Consider the following 21,689-nt stretch of genomic DNA (forward strand, 5'->3'; position numbering starts at 1 on the left):
TTTTTATGCTACTAATTACCAAATAATTATGCAGTGGTTTGATATTTTTAGTCACATTTCATGCTAGACAACCTGACATTTTGTTATAAATGACCAGTCAGTGTGAGAAACGTCTCCTGATTAGTGGGAAAAGACATATCTTTATTAAAATGTAAGTGTTTTTGACTGCAACAGTGTCTGATGCCTGCAATTTAACATGCATTCCACATTTACTTCCATTTTAATGCATAATAGGGCTGTTAGAGTGACACTGGTGCCATTAGTGCGCCCTGACTAAATACGGCACAATAAATGACACAATAATTTTATTGCAAGTGACCATATGTACTCCTGTGCAGCAGTCACTGTACATCTTATACAATCCACATCTAACAAAAGCAAACATCTGTAACTGATAAAAAGAATATATTATTGTGTTTTTGTGGCAGCTAGCATTAACAAGCAATTTATAAGTAAATATCTGCACCAAGGCATTAAATATGGATTCACGTTTTGACATCTTTTTCAGATATTAATTCTAAGAGATTGAAAGTGCTTCTTTTCACCTTGATACTGCACCTACTTATTATCCTGAATACTGCAATGCTGAGCTGGTAAGACAAAATATCGAAAACGGAAATATCTGGGCCCAAATATGGTGTCAAGAATAACAAGGACAAAAATATCATGAACGTAAGTTTTTATAGGTAAGCAAAGTTTTACTATATATAACTCTACATATATGTACCTTGACAATATCTGTATTTTCAAGGTGCGTAGATTTAGGGATAAGAATAGTAAATGTATACTTACCTGTTTGCATTTGACATGATATAATTTAAACTCTAAATTTCTGTTTCTAATACGCTGTCTGTGATCCCATTGCTGAGATACTTGATGCAGTCCTTGGAAAAAATCTGTTTGGTTAGATTTTGGCATTAGCAGAACAGAAGTGACTTGTCGCTCCAGTTGGCGGAGGCCTGATCCTCTTAGAAAAATAGAAATAGCCACTGCTTCCAGTCTCAGGAAGAGGTTCTGCTACGTTTCTCTGATTCTCAGTTCAACTTGACTGAATATAAGCAGAATGCAGAAGCAGAACCTTCAAGTAGAGGGAAGCCAGATGCCTTATTGTAATTTAAGAGCATGTGGCATGTGACGCACATAAAATAGACAGACTTAAAAAGGACACATTGATGAAAACTAGGGAAGCGAATACGTTACTGAAATTTTAGGAACGTTGCTCCCAAGGTGTAAAAATTGCACCGCTCAGCTCACGGCTTTTCCTCGAATGAATACCGCATTCTGACCACAAAATCTGTAGTTGTTTTCAATAAATGAATTCCTGCCTTCCTGGACAGGACACAGAAGATCTGTGTCCCCCATACAATACGCATATGGGCAGAGCTGGGAGATCAAACTCCCTGAATTAACCCAAGCGTATTGTGGTCTACTCTGCAGACACTCTAGGGCTCCAAAGGCCATGGTGCCTGAATTCAAAAAAGCAGTGCGGTTCAATAGGGTAGGAATCAGAAGTGCTTTCAGGTTAAAAGGTGATTGTACAAATAAATTCAGATTCCTGTATTGGATATGCAGGGTGAACTAGTGACACACACCTTTGTCATTCTCATCTAGAAGAAACTAAGAATCACAACTGCTCAAGAGAAATCAAAAAGATATCCAAGCGCTCAGAGGGAACAAAATCAAAGCCAGTCCCAGACAGCCAATGATTCAACAGAAGCAGGTGGTGGATGGCCTGTGCCTTTCTGGTGGCTCTTATACGAAGGGGACCACAGGACACCCCCACCAGATGTCCTGATATATTTTCTAGATTTCTTTTCAAAATACGTCCCAAGAATAAGTAATCTATACCTCGTGCTCTTAAGTATAACGATTTGAGTCAGAAAAATTGATGGACCGCAAACAGCCCACAACTCCCAGCATCACTCAAGTACAATGCATTCCCGTCCTGTGCCCTGTCCTTTGAGATTTCACAGGGTGATTGCTGGTACCTCAAAACCCTTTCATCCTGAATAGCGCACTTAAGAATACTAGGAAACAGGCATGAATGTTCAGGTTTTATTAAAATCAAATCCTTTCCTAAAGCACACAAAATTAATTACAACTAATATAAGAGTATACAAGATAGTGGCAAAGATACTTATCAGGAGGCAGGTTAGTAAAAAGGTATTGTAGCATGATGATACTACCTTAAAGTTTATTTACATTAATATTCCCAACCCATTATTTCTCTCTACTAACTAAACCGAAGTCAGTACCAAAAAGGGGGGAAACTTTGAGTTTCATGGCTTGTAAACACCTGCATACCTCTTGCAACCAATGTTCAGCAAAGCAAGAGCAGCTGCATCTGTTTCTATAAGTCAGCAAGCCAGCAGATAAGTAGGCCTGTGCAAAATGTAAATTACCCCACAGTAATTCACATAATTTGGGGCATTTTGTGCTATGCTTGTTACACACCATCTCTATAATTATGCCATCCCGCTGCTTCATGTAATTACGCGCCATTTGCAGCAGAAGTTTACCATGAAATGAGGCATCCCAAATGCATTGGGACAACAGAACGTTAGTTGCTGTGCCTTGCGGTACTTTTATTAAATGCGTCCTCAGTGAGGTTCTATCCCTTGCGGTACTTTTATTAAATGTGTCCTCATGCCAAAAATTGACCCAACGGCGCATATTGCAAGAAAATCTAGCTCACAGTGACTGATTTGCATTTTTCCATAATTTTGCCAACATTTTATGTAATTATGTGGAAGCAAATTCGTGAATTTTGTGCACACCCTACAGGTAAGCAGAGTCAAGGCTAGATGCACTTTTCCCGTAGCGTTAAGCAAGGGAAGATGATTATGACTGTCCTTCAGTTTTAAATCTCTGGTACAATGTTCCACTCTATCTCACAATGGTATGTTTCTGTTTACATATTCTGACTGAACATTATTAAAAGTTTTCAAATTAGACAATTGCTATTAAAGTTCTTCTAATCTTTCAATTACTTACACTTTTTTAAACCCTGCTAATTGTTTGAAAGCAAGCAAGAACCAGTGATATTACCTCCCATGACGCTTTGTTCATTATTTAAAATCGATTACAGGAAAGACAATCCCAAAATGTGCACATATAATCCAGCAAATTAAGCTATCATGCTGTAATGAATAACATTAGTAAACAACATTAATAAATGTGCATTTATATTTGAAGGATGCACCTGAATAGACGAATACATGAACATATATTGTTCAAAAAAGGATACCTAAAAAGGAAAATATAAAACGATTATAGCAGTTCTCAGCTGAGCTAACTAAGAAAAGGGTGTTTGGTCCACTACTATTGCCTGATAAGGGCCCTAGGCCAAAAACCCTGCATCTTGAATCTCACAACTCAAAGTAAGTAATTTCCAGATTATTTAAGTAATTGTATAGCTAATCAGTTCATAAAAACAGCAGCAAACCGGATGATCTATCGTAAAAGACACAAATTTGAAACCGATTCATTACAGCCGAACTGCGCCCGACAATAAGTACTATAATGAAGTTCAATAGGGACTCTCTGTATCATAACAAGTAATAAAGTTCATCGTACATATTTTACAGGAGGCCAGTGGCAACCAGCAATTTTAGGAGGGAGGGGGGCGGGTGGGAAGCACACTCACACTTATTCATTCACACACGCACGCACCATCCATGCACAGTCATCAACATCCAAACATACACACAAGCACTAAACATTTATTTAAAAAAAAACACACACACACTTACCTTCAGCTCGGAAGTCCCAGGAGGGTTGGGCCTGCAGCCTTCCCTCACTGGCATGAGAGAAGGCAGCCGTCCCAACTTCGTCACAGAGTGGGATGGGGTCAGAGAGACTGCTGACCCCACCCTAATCTGTGATTAGGTGTCACTTATTGACACTCGCTCTGGGCACTTCAGGGCTTAAGCCTGAAGCGCCCAGGTCAGGGTAGATGGGTGGGGCTTACCTCGTCACCGAGGGGGAGGGCCTCGAGGCACCTTTGCTGAGCCAAGGAGGTCACACCCACGGGAGCTGTGACCTCTTCAGCCCAGCAAAGTTCAGCTCAAGCAGCCAGGAGTCTGGGCAAATCGTGCACGTCTCGCTCCTGACTGCCTGAGCTGAACATGAAGACTGTCTGTCAGGCTGACCTTTGCTCAACCTGACACGCACTCTTCATGAGGATCAAAAGGTGGGCCGCGCCTGCAGGGGGCAAGTGCTTTTAAGGACGTAAGATGCGTATCTGCTGACAGTCCCTCTTGCTGTGTAGAAAAGGAAAAAAAACAAGTATACATTAAAAAAATATTAAAAGACTGGAATGTCCAAATGATTGCTAAAACTCATATTGCAAACTGATATAGAAAAGGTTCATAAAAGTGCTGCAGTGCGATCAGTTACAGAATGGGCAAAAACACTTTCAACGTATGGGGACTGTCAGCATGGCACCAAAGAGTTAGTGGCCCTGACCAAGAAAGGATAGCGATTTCTCACAGCTGTTTATTCCTTTGGTAACTGTTTTCATAAACTTGAGAAAGTGGGCAGTCATCTGTCCGGAATGGCCCTTTGAGCAGAAACCCACTGCAGTTGATTGAATAAGTTTGAATGGACAAAGATCTAAACATTGGTTTCAGCCACTATATTTGTGCTGCTGCAAGGTTAGGGAAAATACAAATAACATGGGTTAATGACTCAGAAGTCGCCACACACAAGTGAAAAGAACGATCCAAGCCATTCCCCAGTCTGTCATACAAAAAAGCTCTTAAGTGAATGAGCCCAAAGCGTATCTCAACAGGGCTCTTTTCTGCTCTATTGGCCAGGGCTGATTCAGAAAGTGAGTTGCTGCTGCGGTATCATACAGGGAGAGGATGATTAGCACAAAGTTTTTTATCTAGGTCCTCAAAATCCAATTTCACAGATCATTTTGCATGTTTATTTTGAAATTTGGAAAAGGTTTATTTGGGAACCCCTTACCCCAAAGGTCCGTAATTTCTAAGTGTTTTAACAACCTTTCCAGATAAGACCACCTAAAGCTACTAGTCATTATCATGGTCCATAGATGGAACTTCAGGGTATTGGCTTTCTTAACTTGTTCAAGTCAAAATAAATCAGGATTGAAGAAGTGGCTTAAAGTTGCTTTGATTAGGCTCCCATCTTAACTGGGATTGCAAGGAGGCGTTGAGGCGATGAAATGCATGGCGATAGATTATCTCTAGCCATTCTTCCAATTTGTCTTTAAAGACAACCATGCCATGAAGAATGGTTGGGAAGTGTTTACAATCCATAACTTCACAGATTTGGCTTGTGTCAGGACAGGAAACTATCTTTATTAAATGTCAGAAGGTGGTAGGTAAAAAATTGCTGTGTTCCTAATTGATGTTTTATGCTGAATGACTCATGTTCTCTTCTCAGTAAGGGTGCCAATATGCAGCCCTGCTTTAATTCCTTATTTGTGGAATTTCGCTTGAGGTAATCCTTTGGGAAATTAATTTGAACTTAACCCACATGTTAGACCAATTAATGCATTCAACAAAGGCGAGGGGATACCCCATTTAGTTAGTTTTGCCCAAAGTTCACCTCTATTAATGTTATGAAAGGCTGTTGTAAATGTTATGAAGGCAGCATAAAGCAGATTGATTTTATAACCAAAGGTGTTTTCTTTTTATGAATCCTGCTTGAGGAAAAGGAATGAGTCGCATCTCTAGGGCCCACTTCGCTAGTACCTTTAGCAGTAACTTTGCATGTATTGTGTTCTCAATGTCCAATAGCATAATAAAATGATAATTCTGTGGATAATTCTGTGGAGCTCTGTTTGCCCCTTTTTGTGTATTGGTACCAACAGCAAGCCTCTCCAGCTATCAGGAATATTATCAAAAGTTAAGCATGAATTGTACAGAGGACACAAAATGATAGCCCAAAGACTCATCATTGATTTAAAGATGGATGCTGCTATTCCATTAGTCCCCAGATCCCTACTGCTATGGATGGACCTTGATGGCAGGCTCTACAACACATGCTGTAGTATACTCTTTTTTACTTCACAGGTAAATTGGGGACTTTCTGGTGAAATCTTATTCGGTAAAACACTGTTCTCATAATATAGACTTGAGATGTAGCGGATCCACACCGCTGGTTGAATATTCATTGGATGAGACTTACTTTGATTTGCTAAATAAAGATTGAAAGTAAACCAGAGTTGCTGGGAATATTTACCTTTTTCTGCTTCATGCAATATGATCAGATGCTTATATTCTTGATCTTTTTTAAATCCCAGAGCTTTGCCAGTAGAAGATACAAACATGTTTAATTTCCGCTCCTAAGGCTCTGTCTCCATGGCTCTGCTTTCAATGCCTCTTAGTTATGTCTAGCATCGTCTTTAGATTCCTTTGTTCTAAATGATCTCTAGAGATCAGACAGGGAGTAAGTGATTGTCTTTGACTGAAAGTAATAGAACTTTCTGTTGTTTTGGAGGCCACTTCAAGTATCTCTGCAAAAAAGTCTGTTAATAAATGAAGGGAAGTCCTGCTCTTCATTTAGGTGGATCTGGATGCATTTCTGCCTGCCCTACAGAAACTCTTCTGGCTGTCTGGTGTCTGCCATTTGAGTTTCTTAGTTTGCTCCACCTCAGCGACAGAACTTAATATTCTTTGGAGCCGGTTGAACTCTTGCTCCCAAGATAGTGTGGCTTTTTAAATGAAATGGTTGCTTAGAAAAGTGGGTTTGATGGTGAAGTTAAAAATATACTTGAAATCCCTAATCACGATCCACTTGTAATTCAAAATGGCTTGCCGGTGTGGAGAAACATAAATGTAAACAGCTTTTTTGTCTGAATTGATTCGGCTGTTCAGGGTTCGCAGGCCTAGATTGTGGAACTCATTTACTAATGATTTCCCTTTTTATTATAGGACTTGATATTTGCAACTTCATCCAGAGGTATTTTCAATTACGTATATCATCTATGTCATACAATTAAGACTCACTGTCACCTTTAATTAGAAAAGAACTGAAATCTCATGTAATGAGCCAATTGTTTTTTGATTATTATTCATAATCTCCTTTTCAGCTGAGATCAACTTTTCTATAGATATATTTTTCTTAGAGTTAACATATTATAATGGATTTTTGATTAGTAGTTGATTGGCGCCTCGTGCAATTTAATTGCAGAAATAAAACATTCCTTATACTTCGTTGGGTACAATTGTATCTGGAGTTATTGAATTATGTATGGAAATGGCAACACCACGAGATGGCTGGCCATCATGCATCCATAGGGTAGCTTGAGAAAAGTACTCAGTAAAATTCTCCAGTGACAACGACTCCACTGTTCCTGTAAGCAAATGAGGTAAAACAATTTTGGCGTTGGTAGCAAGGCTGCCTTGAGCCCCCTAATATTCCAAGTGCACAGTTTGATATTCCTGTCTATCAGATTAGTGCAAAACAAAGAGTAGTTAGGGTCTATTCTGTAGTATTCCAGGTAGCTGCTCTAATCTTCGTTTACCATGAATTTAAGAGTAGAAGAAGGTCCCATCACAAGTCACAATGTTGGACAATTCAAATGACACTTTTAAGTTCAAATGCAGCCTCTGATTCAGTTCACAGCCAATCAATCTTGCAAAAAAACAGTGCACAGTGCTTAGCCCTGGCACCCTTCTTTAACCCTGTGCCAATTAATAAAATCACACTTCTCCAGAAATGCAGCTGGATATTTAATCTGGGGGTTTGACACCCCATTCTGCAAGCAATTTTCTTTCAAGCATGTAATGATTTTACTGTTTGTAAATGTAGCCACTATACTCTCATTCCATTGTCCTTCTTGAAGGGACTTGAAGGTAATTCTTTCTATGCCGTTGGAGCAGATTGGCCAGGGCTGTACAGATTTTTTAAATAATGTTTCTATTTGAGTTGTCTTCCCATTCTCTGAACAGAATTCTGGATACAAAAACTATGTCAATCCACTTTTTGTCTCAGCCACATTTGTTATGCTTTTTGATACTGCGGACTCTGCTGCTATAGTTGACCCATCGGATGCCTGTGAATAAGGTTCATTGTTCATCATAGGAAATTTATCAACTCAAGTTTACCCATTATTAGGTACTCTAACCTGCTGGCCAATATGACTTGTGTTATGTAAGTTTACTAAGATTCAAGTGTTTTTCACCTCATTTTTATTGCTTACGTTTTCTGGAGGGGATGGTCAGTGTTCCACGAAGAGCTAACTGCTGGTTTGCTTGCTAGTTTGACACTGGGTTGGGAAGAATTATTTTCTGCCAAATTTTGGGCCCACGCATCATCAATTAATGAGTAAGCTATCAGTGGCAAATTTCCAGCATCTAAGAGGCCTGAGCTGCCTTGATTCATAGAGTGGTTACTTATTGAGGAATACCTGTTCGCTGGGTCTGCCCCTTTAGCTGGTATTGAGGAATTCTTCATATCACAGATACCGGTTGGAGTTGGGGATGCTCTAAGGTCCTAGGAAAAGCATCCATTAAATTTATTCTGTGCCTGTCTTTCTTTTTTATATATTTTTTTCAGCCATTTTGTATTCTTCATTGACATTTTGACTCCTTCATGCATTGTATCCCCCTTTGTAGTTCCCATGACTTCAATTTCAGAATCTTACACTTTATACACCTGCGGCTTGGTTTCCCTTGCAGGTGAGCAAGTTTACATGTTGCTAGAAGCCTTGTTGTCATTCACAGATTTAAGTTCATTTTTTCATACCGTGGATCACTCTTCGCATTATTTCAACCAGCTTATCAATTACTGTAACTCAGCAGCAAGTCTCCTCATGCTTTTTATTTTCATTTTGCAGTTTCTATATTAGGGTGTTTGAGTTGTGCAATTTGGAGAATATAGCAACAGTATAGGTATCCAGTAGATGAAGCAACTCAATTTATTTTCCCCATTTATCTGAATGGATCCAGACTGCCTATACAATTAAAGACATTACTTCATCTAGTGTTGACATCCACAATGGTCAGCCTCTCACTTCAGAGATGCGTTAATTTCAGCTGCTTTTGTTTGCTAAGCCATTATTGGCTTTAATAGCACTGATGGCCGGTCTCATTTCTATATCTTTCACTACAAGCATCTCAGCCTGGAAGATATCCCTGTGCAAACTCCTCCCCATTACCTTCATTCTTGCCTTTACTCTTACAAGGTAGTCTTTTGTAAGAATTGTGAAAGATGCTGTTGTTAAGAGCATAGCTGGGGGAATTATCAGGAACAAACTTGTGGTGGAATGGAGTGTCTGGGGGGACTGACCCCCACAAATTAGCTTCATTGTGGATCATAAAATAGGTGCCCTCGCCATCATGTACTTTCATTGCACTATCAAATAGTATGACCAATGGGCCTTTTAGAACAGTGGTGATCAGTGATAAAGGTGGACCATATATTGACCTGTAAGTAAAATATACCTTTGTTAAAACAGGCATGAAGAGAATGTATATATTTTAAGATAAAATTGTTATTATACATATTTGTACAAAGAAATACAAATATCTTTATATATACATATGATCAAATTATAAATATTTACATACACAGGGAAATGCAGTGCATTGCTGTTTGAATATTGTGATTAGAGAAAAGAGACAGTCAACTCTTGAGTAGTCTTCCGAAGATAAGATAGTTATCCGTGGATCTTATATTTGGTCTTACATTTGGGGGTGATGAGTTCCATAGTTTGGCTGCTTGAACAGAGAAAGATGTACTACCTATTGTCTTTTTCTTGCATGGTGGTGTTTTGAGGCAGGGTGCCAATCTTGAGCGGAGGTGTCCTTTTTGAATGTATTTAGTGATTTGATTCCTGATGAAAAGTAATCCTGTTCCATGTATTGCTTTTTGGGGGATACAAAGCACCTTGAAGGTGGATCTTCTGGCAACTGGGAACCAATGTACGTCCCTCAAGGCAAGTGAGATGTGAAATTGTGGTTTTATAAGCAGAAGAAGTCTGGCAGCTGAGTTCTGAATGTGTTGTAGTTTTTTCATAGTAGATAGAGATGATCCATGATAGAGGCCATTGCCATAATCCAGTTTAGAGAGTACAAGAGAAATAGTAGTGTGCATCTTATGTGAAAAACCGACGTGGAGAAAGATGCTTTGCACAGTTTTAATGGTCGATATAGATTGATCTTGCTAATTTGTCCACTTGAGCATTCATTGTTAACTTCGAGTCCAGGATAACTGCAAAGTTTCTAACTTCCTTAGATACTTTAGGAGGTGGTCCCAGATCATCAGGCCAGGTGCAGAGAGGGTCATCATTTTTCCACACGTGAGTATTTTTGTTTTGGAAGCATTCAGCTTGAGATGGCTCCATGTCATCCACTGATCACCGGGCAGACTAAATAAACCATCAAAAAGGACTGTGCATTGTTTTTTTGTAAGGTGCGATTGGCTATGAACTGAATCAGCGACTGCATTTGAACTTAAAAGTGTCAGTTGCAATGGCCAACAGTGTGATTCGCCATGGAACCTTCTTCTATTCTTAAGTTCATGGTAAAAGAAGATTAGAGCTGGCCGCATGGGATACTGCAGAATACTTCAATTACCGTTTCTTCTTCACTATAACTTACTGATTTCTAATGGGGTCTGTGAGTGGCGAGTAGAAGAAGAAACACTGGCTAAACAATAGCTTTTGCCTGCCTTTACAGCTGGAAGGCAAGGTAGGCAAAGCAGTCAGATCCATCAAGGTCCCAAAGAGTCCACAAAAACATCCAAGTGAAGTTTCCTCAGATCCATCATAATGTCAAGGAGCACAGCAGTCTCAGCGCAGGCTAATGGCTGCAAATGGCAGGAGTCACCAGTGAGCAGCAGGACTCTGTCTACCAGCAGCATCGGGGCCACCTTCTCTGGGCACCACCTCGCCCCCTCACTGATGTTCTGATCTTCTGCTACGCTGCCCACACACAGCATAGCCTGGGCACAGCAAGCACTCCAAGCTACTGTCAAGCATCTATTGGGGTGAAGCACGGAATGTGGACACGCAGCAGAGAAAGAAAAAAATGACTGTAGCAACACAGAATGGGGGTCCTCCCATTCATGAGTAATAATTAGTCCGGAATTTATGCTCCTCACCACAGACAGGAAATGACAACAAATGCTAATGAAGTCTTAGTAAATCCAGCTTGACAGCCTCACTCCACTAGTCAGTGCAGGCTTTTTGTTTCTGGCCTTCTACATAGACACCACATGAGGGACATGGTATAACACAAAACACAAACCTGTCTGCCTCCTATTGGAAACTGAAGGCCTTTCTATGGCAGTTAAACTTTAGAAATGCTGTTCATGTTTGCATCATGTCCCGTCTTCATGGTTGCAACAAACATCTTATCGATGTCCCTCAGAAACACACAAACCCCTACAGAACACACTATGTGCCATGGCCTGTGTTTTTAGAAGTATGGTTTGCTCAGAGGTACCCTCCGAGAACTCTGCTGATTCTCTTTTTACTCACATCACATTCAAGACCTAAGGCATCATCTATATGATAGGCACATCAAGCTATCTACCTTACCTGGCAACCAAGATTAAATTATTTGATTGACTGTGCAATACCTGCAACATCACAAGGCCTGAGATGGTAAAGTACAGGAAGGAGAGGACAATAGATAGAGATAAGGCTTTCTGCTTTTTATCACAGACATTTAATTTCGTATTGGTTCATATATGGCAGACTAAGGGCCTCATTTGAGTTTGGCGGGCAGCAGAGGCTGCCCACCAAACTCTTTTTGATGGAAAACCGCCTCTCTGGTTTTCTGCCAGCCGGCCCTATTATGAGTTTTCTGCAAGGACAGCCGCCCGTTGGCCCAGCGGAATAATCACCACAACATTGACACCGGTAGCAATGTTGCGGTGCGTTTGGTGCAGCAGAACCCCTTGCGCTTTTCACTGCCCATAATTCGGGCAGCAACAAGTGCGAAAGGGCAGTGGATGGGGGCCCCTGCACTGCCCAATCCAAGTGCATAAATAGTGCAGGGGCCCCCAGGGGGGCCCTCCAAAGCCCATTCGGTCAGCCTCTGCATGGTGGTCGGAAAGCCATTCAAAGGCTGTCAGAAACGCAGGTCGTAATCTGGAGGGCAGCGCTGCTTGCAGTGCTGCCCTGGCGGATTAAGACCATCGGCACTGCCAGGCCGTTGGCTGGTAGCAACCTGGTGGTGCCAGCGGTCTGACAGTGGCGGCTCCACCAAAGTCATAATGTGGGGGTCCGATCGCCTCCGCGAGTCTGGCTGTCCATGGACTGCCAGACTCATAAAGAGGCCCTAAATGTCTTCTAAACTTCTGACAGGATGTAGAGACCCCTCTCATCAACAAACTTGTCACTGCATTTGATTACACAAATAACAGACAAACATTGAAGGAAATGTCACCTTACAACCATCCTCCTCTCATCTCACTTTTTCCCATTTCACAATGTTGCCAAATCCATTACTATAAACATCACTCCCCCACTTATGCCAAGTATTTTCACTTTTCCTGATTATCTTTTTTAATCTGTTCCCCATGGAGGGGGTGAGCCAATCCGTTGTAGACTACTACACTGTGTAAGGACTAAATGATGAAGCATGCCACTTAGAAACATGTGAGTGCAAGTCTGTTAAACAAACAGGAGTGTTTCCCCACCTATACCAAGTACAGATAACACAGGGGTCCCCTCCCCCTCCCTAATGGTATTCATTTAATACTGTATGAGGAAATGATGTACCTCTCTCAATAACGTTCCCACTCTCTCCTTTTTGATAAAGTTAGTGTCCTGAGAATCCCCATAAAAATTTGAATTTTACAGAGGAATCAGTAATTCTGAGTCTGGCTACCCTGGCAATTTCTCATTTTATCCCACATGTGGAGATTACAACTGCTTCCAACAGCCGAAATTGTGGGTGAAAGTAAACACACTTGTAGTGTTCCCACAGATATCATGATTCAAATGGGTCTGGTAAAAGCTGTTTTTTGGCCCTATAATAATTTGAGGAGACCGCTTAATGATGCACATGATTGCTATTGTCTTTGTTAGATATTTGTTTCTGAGTATACTGTTGCCCTTGGTGTAGCAAATACTCATGCCAAACACTTACGTTAGTTATTGGATCATTTTCATTTTCATTTATACATGATTGAAGGTTTAAATTGAGGGACTTGCAAGATATCAATATTCTCTTTGTCAGCTTTTCTTCAAATGGCTTCACATCTGAATCCGGCCTTACAGAAATTGATTTAGAAAGCTTTGTGGCCTGTGAAAAAAATACATAAAAACATTATAATGGAATTTGAATTATACTTAGTCATATTTTTATACAAAGCTCTAGATGTGACTCTATGCACAAAGCTTGTATTTCCATTTTCATGTTTCTCTAAAATATACAGGATTTTAATTCAGCTGATACCAACTTCAGGAAAGATAAGATTTCCTTTTTGCATCTTCCAGGTCACGGTACCTTAAAAAATAAAGTGATTTTCCTTGATTTTTTAAAATAACAGCCATATGGCAAATCTCCTAACAAAGTCATAATGTATACTATGCTTCCTTAATACATATGTTATGCTAAGAGACACACATATATAGGATACATGTAGATATGTAGTATGCTATGGTATGTATTACCACGTTTCGGTGTGTGAGGAAGGACCATGGCAAAAAACGTATTTAAACCTTGTAAGCAAGAACGTAAATTGGTTGTTGGGGCGAAAATACCTTCAAGAGGCATCCTGACTTTTAGCAAAGTTGTTTTCTAATGCAAAGTCACGGTAGCATGTGAGGCAGTATACAGTGGTTTTCACATGTCATTTTCAATGTACTGATAATACCAAGGAATTTGACATTTGCACTGTAGTGCTAAATGTGTAAATTAACGTTTATTAAGTAAGTTATGCTACATAATTTAATAATTTCAGTAGCCTGCCATAAATAGTAGATTATTCCCACTACAAAAGGATGACCAACTGTGCTGCAGTGAAATCTATTCTGCTTTGCTTACACTGATGTTAAAATTACTGACGCTGGTAAAAGCCTACCATAATGATGATGAAAACTAAGTGCCAGATCTACAAGAAAGTGGTGCATCGGTCCCGATGCACCACTTTTTTTGCAGCACCTACCGCAACCTAACGACACCATGGTAGCGCCGTATTTACAATACGGTGTACCATGGTGCTCGTTTTCACAGTAGCATCATCATCTATGGCGCTATTGTGATTCTTTGCTGGATTAGCACCATAAATTAATAAATAAATAAATAAATGATGCGCTATTGCAGCAAAGTACTGGGAAGGCCCATTGGTTATCTATCATTGGCCACTTTAATGCCTGCCCTGTGTAGGCGTTAAAAATGATGGAAAAAATGATGCAGTGAATTCTTATAGATTTTACTGCGTCATTTTTTGCAGGCTCTCAGCACCAGAACACCTCCCTTGCATACATTATGCCTGAAGCAGGCATTATATAGCGTAAGGGATTACAAAGTGGCACAATGCATGCATTGGGCCACTTTGTAAATATGGTGAATAAGAATGGCCTCCTTAATGCCACATTAGGGTCAGGAAAATGGAGCTAATGTGGCATAAGGAGGTGCAAGGGTCTTGTAAATCTGGGCCTAAATTTCTGCCAGCAATCCCAATTACAGAAAAAGTTGCCAATGCTTACAGCATTTACCTGTTAGGAATAAGACCATGCGCGGTCCAGGTCCCGCCTGAAAATCCGCTCCGCAGCTCTGCGGCGCTTTCTGCACACCACTTGTCATCCCCCCTTGCTCCAAAGGTGGCCATCAATGTCACCTGCCCTGTGGTAAAGCTCATAGAGCTGCAGGTTCAGGACATTGGTGGACAAGATGCACTTATCAGTGTTATTCCATGAAGGGACTACAATTCCCATGTTTTTAGAGGCAGCAGCCATCTTGGGGAGTGGCAGGCCTATAAAGCCCAGCCACATCCAAGCATGTTGCTCACTATTTTGAAGACTTCGAGGCAGTCAGACCTCGTGGGGGATTCTCTGAAGAAGAGCTGAGTTCCTGCATGGCAGAGTGGCATCAGATCGAAGTATCCTTGTTTCCATGGTAAATTTCAAAATGAGTAGGTCGTACTCGTAGCGGTAAGGCCTTGATGACTTCAATTTTGGAGGAAGTCATTATTTCCAGAAGCAAAGCGCCCCTTAGCACAACGAGCAAAGCATTTCCAGTTTCCAGGTTACAGCGGCCTAAACACAATGATCAAAGGTGTTTCAGTTCACAGATGTAAAGCGCTCTAGGCACGGCAATTCAGACGCTTCAGTCCACAGTTGTAAAGCACTCTTGGCACGACAATTCAGGCACTTCAGTCCACAGGTGTAAAGCGCTCTTGGCACGACAATTCAGGCCCTTCAGTCCACAGATATAAAGCGCTCTTGGCATGGCAATTCAGGTACTTCAGTCCACAGATATAAAGCACTCTTGGCACGGCATTTCAGGTGCTTCAGTCCACAGGTGTAAAGCGTTCTTGGCACGACAATTCAGGTGCTTTCAGTCCACAGATATAAAGCGCTCTTGGCACAGCAGTTCAGGTGCTTCAGTCGAAAGGTGTAAAGTGCTCTTGGCACAGCAATTCAGGCGCTTCAGTCCACAGATATAAAGCGCTCTTGGCATGGCATTTCAGGCGTTTCAGTCCACAGGTGTAAAACGCTCTTGGCATGACAATTCAGGCGCTCCAGTCCACAGATGTAAAGCGCTCTTGGTACGGCAATTTAAGCGCTTCAGTCCATAGGTGTAAAAAGCTCTTGGCACGGCAATTCAAGTGCTTCAGTTCACAGATGAAAAGCGCTCTTGGCACGGCAATCAAAGCGCTTCAATCCACAGGAGTAAAAGGTCCTTGGTACAACAATCAAAGTGATTCAGGCCACATAAGTAAAGTGCTTCAAGTTCAATGAGTAAAAACTTTTCAGCCTTTATATTTGTGAATGTGAAGGTATTTCTGGAGATAAGCAAATCATGGTTTTCATTGGGTTTTTTTTTGGAAAGCATAATATGTCAAAAGCATATTTAATTCTTATGAGATTTTCTAGGTCATGATCAAAGGTTTATGTTATGAATGCATAAATGTTACAGGATTGATATCCTGAGTATAATCATACTCCAAAGCTCTTGCCATCTCTTGGTTCTGAGGACGTAGTTTATTCTTGTTCCATGATGATCATAGTCTAAAGTTCGTGCCATCTCTTGGTTCAGAGGTCGTAGTTTATTCTTGTTCCATGATTTGAAGAAGGGGCTTTGCCCTCATTTCAAAAGGGGTCTCCATCCAATATCGGAGACGCATTTGAGTTAAGAGTCTATTGATGAGTTATGTTTCTATGAATGAGTAAATGCATATTTGTTCTAACCTTTTCTTTTCAGATCTCCCTCCCTGCTCTTCCCTACCCTAATTCCCTTCACCCCGACTGGCTTCATCATAACTTTGTGCTATAATAGGTTTCTGAGTTGGTGACGCCGGAATGTGGGCCTTTTGTTCTGCAACATGCGGCTCCCGAGGAAAGGACACTGTGACATTACCACACACAATCAGCCATGAGCCATTTCTATAATAGGGAAAACCCATTCACAGCTTCCATAAGCACTAACGCTGGAGAGCAGGGGCCCTACTTGTTGCTCCGAAATGCTAGGATTACTGATCAGTAATTTTCGTTACTTTCTTTCTTCCTTCTCCGAGTACTTACTTGATAAGTGGATGTGCCCATTCACTAATGAAGATTACCGGTAAGTAATCTGAGCATGACCTTTTCATTTCCTTCCTCATCCCAGTCCTTAATTGATAAGGTATGCCAAAGCTAATACAGTCCTTCATCAGCCAAAGGAATACACCCAGAAAACATGAAAAAGGGATGGAAGAATTCTTATTAATATTCAAGCCCTGGTCCCAATGTCTTGATCTTATACACCTGGAAGGGGGCAACCAATCAAACTGAACTACAGATCCAAAAAATAACTTTTAGCCTCAAATATCCATACAGAATACTGGGCAACTTGTAACTTATAGCAGAAAATAAATATAAAGGGTGAGGTCCACGTTGTCACCCTGTAAATCCCTCTAAAGGAAAGCCCTGCCCCCCTCAGCCAGGAAGTCCCGCCATTGCTCAAATAGAATGAGTATCCCTTGTGTCCAGGATCCCCTTAATCACAAGCCTGGTAGATTCAGGAGATAACTGATCCAGACCATCATGCAAGGGGGAAAAGGATAGTACTTTCCTCCCTCAATTTATTTTAAACAGGGAAGAAAAAAACGCAATAAAAGAGTGCAACCCTATATGCTGCCATTCTCTGAGGATAGATGAAATGGTCTGTACTATGACCAGGAGACTAATAAATGAGGTGACATTGGATGTCTGTGAAGGTAAGAAAGGAAGAATAATCTCCTAACACCCATGGAAAATAGAATCAACTTGAAGAAGAATGTTGGGCTCTAGAGACTAGACTACATGCTCTACAAAATATCCTAAGGTAAGGGTGCTGATAAACTAGAGACCCTAATTCACCTAATTGCCCAGCAGATGAGATGGTAACTAGGATGAAAAATTCTGAGTGGAGAAAAGCTTTCCAGATGATGACTCCAAGGGTTCAATTGGCCTCCTTGGAAGAGAAGCCAGGACCTAGTGAAGATTCCACATGAAATGGAAATCTGACCAGTAGGCGCCACAAGGGCAACGAATCTACATAGTGTAGAAACTGAAGGATCAGCAGAAGGTAACTCATGTGAATGAAAATTAAATGTGTCTGTTCTGTAGCTCTGCTATTTGAGGGTGGCCACATAAACATTTTTAGAATTTTCAAAGTTCTCCTGTAAGAAGTGTGAGTTGGAGCAGAAGATGTTTCTCTGCACAAATTGTCAAAAGAGGCCTAGTGATGAATATAAGCCCTACTAGTGTATTTGCTTATTGAAACTTGCACCAAACTGGGAAACTGAAGGCAAAAGTGCATTATTGAAGGATCTCCTCCCTCAGATCCCACAGCAACAATCCAAAGGAACTCTGTAGTAGCAGAGGCTACAGTAGGGGAGAAGGGAGTAATGGAAATATAAATTTCTGTTGTAATGTAAAACTCTGCAGAAATAGAAACAGATTCCTGATGCAAACTACTAGAACCATAATCATTATCACAGACTACTTTCCGGATTTTGCAATGACTCTCTGCATCAATGGAATAACGGGAAACCCACAAAGAAGACCCTCAATCCAAGGGTTGATCAGGAAATCTGTTCCTACAGTTCGCTGATCCTGAAAAAGCAACAAGAAAGTCATAAGTTTAGAAACTTGCTGGGTCATGAACAGGCCTACCACAGGCACACTCCACTTCCTGAAAGCACCCTGAAAGACTAAGGGGCTAAGGTCAAAGTCCAGGAGCTCAGAGAGATTCTGCTCAGATATGAGTAAATCAGAAACGACTGCCTTATGTAAGTGAGAAGAGACTCCCTTATGTAAATGGTCATATGAGTTCGTTGGATGTGTTTGGCCCTGAACCAATAGGTTGTACTACTAAAATCAGAGAGAGAAATCCTATGCTGAACTGACGGGTCAAGAAAGACATGGTTGGCGTATTCTCTGTATAGTCCATCAGAGCTTCCCCCCTCAATAAATGTACAAAGAAATGAACTGCCTGCCTGACACTTTCGAAATATAGGATCCCATGTTAAAAGCAGAATGCAAGTTCCCCAAATTTAGGAAGACCCTTAAACTAAGTCCTTGTAAATCTCCTAAATAGCTGAGAGTGAAAATGAACACCAGACCCAAATGGAACATGCTCACAGGACAACAATCAGAGTTGTAGCCATAATCCCCTGGACTATAAACCATTTCTGTCAAAAATCAATTTTGTACTCCTCAGTTACTGCAACAGTACTCTGAACCTGATTCTCCTGGCTTCTGAAAGATACATCATCCCCTATATTAGATGGAATCTCACTCTTATACCCTCCAACTTTAGAGATAGGAAGTGAAGTGAGTCCTGCCAGTTACTAGGAAAATAAAGTGCTGCAGAGTTCTCACAGTTAACGCCATGCTACCTTTTGTATGGGTGTTAGAGCGGAATAGAAATACCAGAACGTCCAGCTATGCAAGGACCACTATCCTCTGAGAATGGAAAAGGCCTAAGAACAGAGCCAAGCATTTTGAAAATAAATCTGAGGGAGCTCCAAGCCCGAAGGCAACACCTGCGAGAGCGTCCATATTAAAATGAGAAGAGGAAATATACAACTTCAGGAATCTCAAATATAACAACATTCTGGATCCAAAAGGATCATTCAAGAACAGGACTGGTTCTCCAAGCTCTCCCAACCCCAGAGAGAAAATGATTTTGGAATTGCAACACTAATCTCCACCTGTGCTTGATTGCCCTCCACAGGTTGCTGGAAATTGGAAGACAGGGAATAAACAACTTGAGTCAGGTCTCCTTGTTTAAATTGTTTTTAATTCCCTTCCTGGAGGACAAAGACACAGAAGCAATGCCTTTTTAAGACTTGATTGATGACAGACAAAATCGTTAAGGTGAAGGAGTCTTCCTCCAATGGTACATAAATGCCCCAGATATGGACCTCAATGTAAATCCTGATCAGAAACAATGGGAGGCATAGTCCCCTTTTCTTGAAACGCTGTAGCTAACATGCCAAAGTAGGGATGAGGATAGAATAACTCTTAGTCATTCTTCCCCTATAACTACAAGTAGCTGTCCTAAAGTGAAAATATAAGGACTGAGCAGCCATAGATCGCAAATGTCCATAATATGAGAAGACCGTTATTCACCTGACCAAATAAGAAATCATTAGGATGACCCCAGCAGCTCCTAAATATGAAAGAGTTGTGCCTGCACTTCCCACTGCCCTTAGGAAGTGACGAGGGCACAAGAAACCAGGCAGTTCTAGGAGAACAGTGGGGTTTTATGGTTGAATCCCTATGCTAGGGATAGAAACAGAAAACAATTTTGGGAAGCGGTGAGCAGTATTAGTGGATGGGCACATTCACTCACCAAGTGAGGAAAGAGATGCAGAAATGTAATTGTGCAAGCAGTATTGTTACTACCCAGCAGTACGTTATATCATAGGTGGTGCTGTTTAGTTGTAAAATGCATAGCAATATCTGTTATGTTTGTTATATTTTCACCTGTCATGATCTATCGTCAGTGGTATCACCAAACCTTGAGCAGTAACACGAAACTGCATTACTGTTGGACGAAAATTTCAGCTGTCTAATAACGGTTTCATGAAAGCATTGACTAGAGAGAGCAAAAAAAGGAAGTAATCTAGAAAAACATATAGGAATTGAGGACTAATGACAGAACGGGCATGACAGAAACTTTCTATAAAAGACAAACAAAAAGAATGCAAGTTAGAAGTAGAACACAGATTGAGATAAGGGTTTTTACAGATATGTTCCATCAACACTAATGAGTTGAAACATGTTAGGATGCAATGAGGATTTTGGGAAAGAAACAAGAATTGAGATGCTGAAGTGAAGACTACAGAAACCGTCACTCTATCAGACAAAAGATAAGAGATGGGGGTCAACATGTAAAGATGACAGACAGGAGACAACGGAAGATCCAGAGAATTAAAGGGGAGGCAGCGGAGTGAAGCCAAAGAACGATATGTAGAAAAGTAGGAAATAGACTGAAGGACGCAAAAATTAAAAATTAAAAATAAACTAGAGACAAGCAAACAAATGTGAAAAAGCAGTAGGGAAGAGCAGTTGATCAGACATCGGCAAATATTAGTAGAGACTGAAATTTTAGATTAGTTAAAGGCAGGAAATTTCTAAATCTTGTGGAGATTATACATTTGGGAACACAGATCGCAAGAGTCCTCTGAAACCAATTTTAAAAAACAGTCATTCTGATTGGCAGATGGAGCTTTTTTCCCCTTGGTCCAAATTGCTTATGCAGGAGTCACCGAACACTGTCGTTGGCTGCCAACAACATAAGAACATTTTTGCTGGCATCCATTGAAGGCTCGGGGACTTAGGGCCACATATATACAGCATTTTTCTAATCACAAATAGGCTGATTTGCAGAATCAGCCCGTTTGCGACTGGAAATTTGTTTTGAATGTACAAAGCCCAAATTGCGATTCAGTAACTTGTTACCAAATCGCAGTTTGGGTTTTACGATTCGGTATTAGGAAGGGGCGTGTTCAGGGCGTCCCTTCCAAATACTCAATCTGAATGTTATGAATGATTGTTTTGCCACTGTGAATGTGGTCGCAAAACAATTGCAGTAAACACCAATTTAAAATTGGTGTTAACCCATGAGCAAACTGGAAGGGGCCCCCAAGGGATCCCTTTGAGAGTGGTAGCAAAAATATTTTTTCAGAGCAGGCAGTGGTCCCACGGACCACTGCCTGCTCTAAAAAAATGGGGAAAAAAGTTTTCATTTTTGTTTTTGAAATGCATCCCGTTTTCCTTTAAGGAAAACGACCTGCATTTAAAAATAAAGTGCTTTATCTAAAAAGCAGTGACAGACATGGTGGTCTGCTCTCGCCAGCAGGCCACTATCGAGGCGAGTGCGGCCATTCCCAATGGGGTCACAAATTACAACCTACCTCATGAATATTAATGAGGTAGGTCATTTGCGACCCCATGGGGAATAGCAAACAGTGTACTTAACACTGTGGTACGTTTTGTTTTGCAACTCGTAATTTGCAATTCGCAAAAAGATCGCAAATTGTGAGTCGCAAAATAAAAGGTCGTG

At 40.9% G+C, this 21,689-nt stretch overlaps 1 protein-coding gene across 5 annotated transcripts in view; it reads right to left on the minus strand.

Moving 5' to 3' along the window:
* The window catches only part of DOCK10 (dedicator of cytokinesis 10), a 1,618,956-nt gene that overhangs the window by 721,302 nt on the left and 875,965 nt on the right, over positions 1–21,689 (minus strand). For all 5 annotated transcript variants that reach the window (XM_069213493.1, XM_069213489.1, XM_069213490.1 and 2 more), the window contains exon 11: positions 13,074–13,229. In XM_069213493.1, the coding sequence (XP_069069594.1) occupies positions 13,074–13,229 (156 nt within the window). The remainder of the gene's footprint in view (positions 1–13,073; positions 13,230–21,689) is intronic.

Source organism: Pleurodeles waltl, chromosome 11 (assembly GCF_031143425.1).
Source record: "Pleurodeles waltl isolate 20211129_DDA chromosome 11, aPleWal1.hap1.20221129, whole genome shotgun sequence".
Lineage (NCBI taxonomy): Eukaryota > Metazoa > Chordata > Amphibia > Caudata > Salamandridae > Pleurodeles > Pleurodeles waltl.